This window comes from Myzus persicae, unplaced genomic scaffold (genome assembly GCF_001856785.1).
Source record: "Myzus persicae strain clone G006 unplaced genomic scaffold, MPER_G0061.0, whole genome shotgun sequence".
NCBI lineage: Eukaryota > Metazoa > Arthropoda > Insecta > Hemiptera > Aphididae > Myzus > Myzus persicae.
The window spans coordinates 25,629-30,782 of NW_019100475.1; the positions used below are offsets into that span (position 1 = coordinate 25,629).

The 5,154-nt window shown below is 31.0% G+C and overlaps 1 protein-coding gene across 1 annotated transcript; it reads left to right on the forward strand.

Annotated features, from left to right (window-relative positions):
• Nucleotides 1-1,042: 1,042 nt before the first annotated feature.
• On the forward strand, nucleotides 1,043-3,412 carry LOC111026742 (zinc finger MYM-type protein 1-like). Its single transcript, XM_022304876.1, has 3 exons — nucleotides 1,043-2,867; nucleotides 2,942-3,086; nucleotides 3,262-3,412. The coding sequence occupies exons 1-3, from the start codon at nucleotides 1,043-1,045 to the stop codon at nucleotides 3,410-3,412; spliced, it is 2,121 nt and encodes a 706-aa protein (XP_022160568.1).
• Nucleotides 3,413-5,154: the final 1,742 nt, after the last annotated feature.

Consider the following 5,154-nt stretch of genomic DNA (forward strand, 5'->3'; position numbering starts at 1 on the left):
ATTTGTCGGCGTGCAGGTATAAATTATTCCTAGAAGTAAAATTCAACAATCTACCTATATCTAACTATACATGAAAATGAATCCCTATTTCAACTGGTCACGGCATCACGCTGATCACTTATCGTTTAAGACAAAGCCATGATCCATTAGAGAATTACTGTAATAGGTGATAACTGATAAGTGATGGTTGTAGGTTTTGTGAACCAGTGGCGGATATCGGGGGGGGGGGGGGGGAATTGGGGGACCCCCCCCCCCCCTTGGGATTTTCACCACCACTATACATTATTACAATATTATCTATAGCCTATAACCATTGATTATAGATATTTAAATATTTATACTGGTGTTATCTGCTGATTGATTTTTCACTTGTACAATATTATTTTTTTTCTCCATGAAATGTTGGGACAATTAGTGCCATAGAGTATTAATTGTCATTTGATAGCACGATTAAAGATAGTAATATCTATAGCCGTGTCCGTTAGTCATAAGTCATAACTCATAAATCATAATATTATTGTTTACGCATAGTATCGCACTATCGCATAGTAAAATTTAGTTATGGCACTGTAGTTTTTGCATCTTGTGTAATAGTTCGTGTAGTGTTTTTTTAAAATATAATATGTCGAAGCGTAACATTTCTTCTTATTTTACTTCAGATAATAATAAGCATTTTTGCATAGCATCAACTAGTAAAAGTCCTGACGAAAACTTAGAAATAGACCAACCAAAACATGTTGAAAAGGAACAACCGGTAGGGTTGAGTAAAGAATCAAACACAATTGTAACTTCAAATACAGATATCGGCCAAATAGTAAGTGGAAGCATAATATTGAATGATTTTATAAAATTCACAATACTTGAACGAAATAATAATCCATCAGAAAACTTTGTTTTTCCCTTTTCTTTACATAATAAAAAGGGAAAAGAAGAAAAGCGGTATTTACGATTGAATCATTTTCAGAAATTCAGCTGGTTGGAGTATTCAAATAGTGAAAAAGGGTTATTTTGTAAAATATGTGTACTTTTTTTAACCTCTACAATGGGTGGTGCTCATAAAACAGAGCAGTTAAAAAGGTTGGTGACAAAACCTCTAAATGTATACTCTAAATTGCTTGGCAAAGATGGTGCACTAGAGGTTCACAATAGTACTCATTATCACAAAAATGCAGCTCAATGTTCAATAGATTTTAAAATTACATATTCAAACCCTAATAGAGAAGTAATAAATATGTTGGACTCTCAAAGAAAAAAAGAAGTTGCTGAAAACCGTGCTCGCCTTAGACCAATAATTGAAACAATTATATTTTTAGGGCGACAAAATATTGCATTGCGTGGGCATCGAGATGATGGCAAAGTTTCGTTAGATGAATTCCCAATCGATAATGATAAATCCGAGGATAAGTCTGTGATAAATCAAGGCAATTTTAAACAGCTTCTTAAATTTAGAGTAGCCTCTGGAGACCATCTTCTTAAAAATCATTTGAAAACGTCAACTGCTAGAGCAACTTACATAAGTGGGTTCACTCAGAATGAAATAATCGATTGTTGCAGCAAAGATATTTTAAATAAAATTTGTTCAGAAGCTAAAGAAGCAAAACAATTTAGTGTGATATTTGATGAAACAACGGATATTTCTAACATATCCCAATTAAGTTTAACCATCCGTTACATATTTAAAAATCAAGTAAATGAAAAATTTTTGGGATTCATTAATTGCCATGACTATATATTTGAAAAAAATAAAGATACATTTTTGAAAGATAATGAGGAAAGTAATGATCTTATTAGTGAAATTCAAGAGCCTAAAATAACTGGTAAAATTTTAGGAAATGCTGTTGTACAACTATTGCAAGATTTTGATTTCAATTTAGATAATTGTGTAGGTGTAGGAACGGACGGATGCTCAGTTATGGTTTCTTCAGCTAATGGAGCAGTTCAACAAATCCAACAATTTGCAAAAAACGCAGTTCACAGTCCTTGTTCTAATCATGCCTTAAACCTGTGTATCTCAAAGTCTTCAAACATACAGCTTATTAGAAACTGTGTTGGTGTTATTAAAGAAACAATATCTTTTTTCAATTTATCTGCCAAACGTAATTTTGTGTTGAAAAAATATTTAACTGGTCATAAATCACTTTCTAGCTTATGCGAAACGCGTTGGGTAGAAAGACACGATAGCGTAATGGAATTCAAAAACTCACTTGTAAACATTGTAGAGACTCTAACTGAAATTTCACAATGGAATGATATTACTTCATCAGCGAAAGCCAAAATGTTAATATCTGCACTCTGTACATGTGATTTTATTTTATCCCTTAATTCTTTATCACAAATATTAAGTGTTACATACCCAATCAGTAAAATTCTTCAAAAACGTGATGAAGATGTAGTAACAGCATCAACACACATTAATTGTGTTATAGATGTACTCCAAAAGTATCGGTCAAGCTGTGAAGACAAATTCAAAAGTTTGTTTGAAGAAAGCAAGTTAGTTTTTGAAAAACTTGATGTAGAAATGAAATTGCCTAGGCTCGTCGGTCGCCAAACTCATAGAGGGAGTATAAATTCTGGATCAAAGGATCCCTTGGACTACTACCGTATAAATATGTATATACCTCTTCTAGAAGGTATATTAGAAGATTTAAAATACAGATTTTTAAGTAAAGAAAATGAAAATATTGTAACCCTTATGTTGTTAATTCCAAGTTGCATGATTAAAATAAAATATGAAGAAACATGTACCACCTTCAAAAAAATTATTCAAGTAATTACTTGTTACTCATTTTTTGAACATGTACCAGAAGAAAGAATAAATGGAGAACTTGGACTTTGGTATGCTAAATGGAGTAAACAAGAAACAGAAGGTAGGTACCTTATTATTGGTTTTTGTGTTATTTATAAAATTAATATGATATAAATATTATGTTTATTTTTTTAGGTAAAAATATCTGTAAAAATGCATTAGATGCTTTAGATGAGTGTCATCATGATGTTTTTCCTATTCTACATGAAGTTTTGTGCATTATATGCTCACTGCCAATCAGTGTAGCATCTGCTGAGCGCACCTTTTCTACACTCAGAAGGTAAATATAAAAAAAAAACATATTATGTACTATTAAGTGAATAATAATAACATATAGCTTGGCTTAACTCTTTGCTTATAATAAGATAACATTAATATAATAATACTTAATAGTATGTTGATGCATGAAATGAATCTAATAGGTTTTTCTTGCGCATTTTGCTTTGCTTATTTAGATTGAAAACATGGTTACGCTCTCAAATGGGAAATGAACGTCTTAGTAGTTTGACTATGTTGCATGTGCATAGAGACATTGATATTAATATTGAGAATGTAATTGACATGTTTGCAAAAATGAAAAACCGGAATAGAAATTTTATATTGTAAATATTTTTGTTTTTTTTTAAATTTTACTTACTAATTAATATAAATTTTTGAATTATAAATATTCAATACTTTTTTTTAACCACCAAATTGTATTGAATTAATCTATCATGTAATTCCTACAAATATTGACTTTTTTACATTTTAAATAAATATTTATATTGAAAAAAAAAGTGTTGTTATTTATATTTGTGTACCGATTATAGTTATATATTTCCAAATAAAATAATAGGAGTGGTTGAAAGTCATTACCTCTGTGAAATTTACCCCCCCCCCCCCTTAGAACTAGGATATATCCGCCACTGTTGTGAACTGTGTCTAAGGAACAGCTACGAGTTACGAATTTACGATGACGGCGACGTCGATTGGATTGAGCACACTGGAAATTTGCTCGGTTCACACATGCGCATAAACATTTTCATTCCCACTATTCACATATAAATTATGTGTTCGTCATGGAACTTGTTCACAGATAATTTGTACTCACAAATATACAAACGACAACAGCGGCGTCGCTTAGATGATCGGGTGATGGGTGGAGGTCGTTTCCCAGACGTTACCGCTACCACGGAACGTTGTACACGGTATATAATAATAATATTGTGATAATTTTTCTTTACTTATTTCTATAAATAGTAAATACCTCCTATTATAGACAGTATAATCATAGAAATATGGATATTTAAGAAAAATGTATAATATCATTGTGTAAGAATATCTACCTAAAAATATATTAATAAAGTTTAGTTTTTCTAATGTACCGAATTTATTATTAATTATTACTCTACATAAAGTATTAAATATATATTTTATAAATGTGCACCACCAACTATTTTACCCAAGAGCCGCCACTGGTGAGATGTAAATGAATGTTAGTGTGTGTAATTCATAAAATGCGTTATCGAGTACCGGGCACCAACGGCTCACCGCCCGCATATAAGTTTCCTCACGCTCAGGCAAATGTCAATGATATAGATTTTATAAATTATACGCCATGCTATTCAAGACAAAACGCCACAAAGCTAGATAGATACAATTTAAAAATAAGAATTTTGGAATTTATTTAAGATTATATTAAAGCATAGCCCCTTTAAAAATGTATATTTTAATTTAGGTATTAAATCATACGTTAACTATCTAATCTAAATAATACAGTAAACGTTGTTCGAAAAAATTATTTAACTAAGGTTTAAACAATGATGATAAACAATAATTATTTGTGTGTTATCCATTGTAGATATCGGTTCATCCACAGAACATAAATACAAGTTTAATAATAGTATTAAAACTGGCCAAGTGCGAGTCGCACCCGCGCACGAAGGGTTCCGTACCATAATCTATAAGAACGGCCACAAAATCATGTCTGTTGTAGGGCAGCCCTACTTAAATATTTATTTTATTTTATTATTAGTATTTATTGTTGTAGTGGCAATATAAATACGTCATCTGTAGAAATTTGAACCATCTAAGTATCATGGTTCATAAGATACAGCCTGGTGACAGACGGACAGCGAAGTCTTAGTATAGGATACCGTTTTACCCTTTGGTTACGGAACCATAAAGATTGGTAATTACAATACTTTACTGATAATATTCTAGAAATAAGTCTACAATATAGTCGATATAATAGTGTATTTTTAATATGGTTTTAGCTTTTACAACGGCCCCATGTCATTACGTTATATGTTATTACGTCACACTGATATTTTAATAGTAGTAATTTTTTACTCTACTCATTAATTATA

Bases quoted from the DNA above. Each gene is read 5' to 3' on its own strand.
- LOC111026742 (XM_022304876.1), top strand. From the start codon at position 1,043: ATGGGTGGTGCTCATAAAACAGAGCAGTTAAAAAGGTTGGTGACAAAA. The intron at 2,868-2,941 runs GTAGGTACCTTA...TTATTTTTTTAG, and splicing joins GAGTAAACAAGAAACAGAAG to GTAAAAATATCTGTAAAAAT. The intron at 3,087-3,261 runs GTAAATATAAAA...TTGCTTATTTAG, and splicing joins ACCTTTTCTACACTCAGAAG to ATTGAAAACATGGTTACGCT.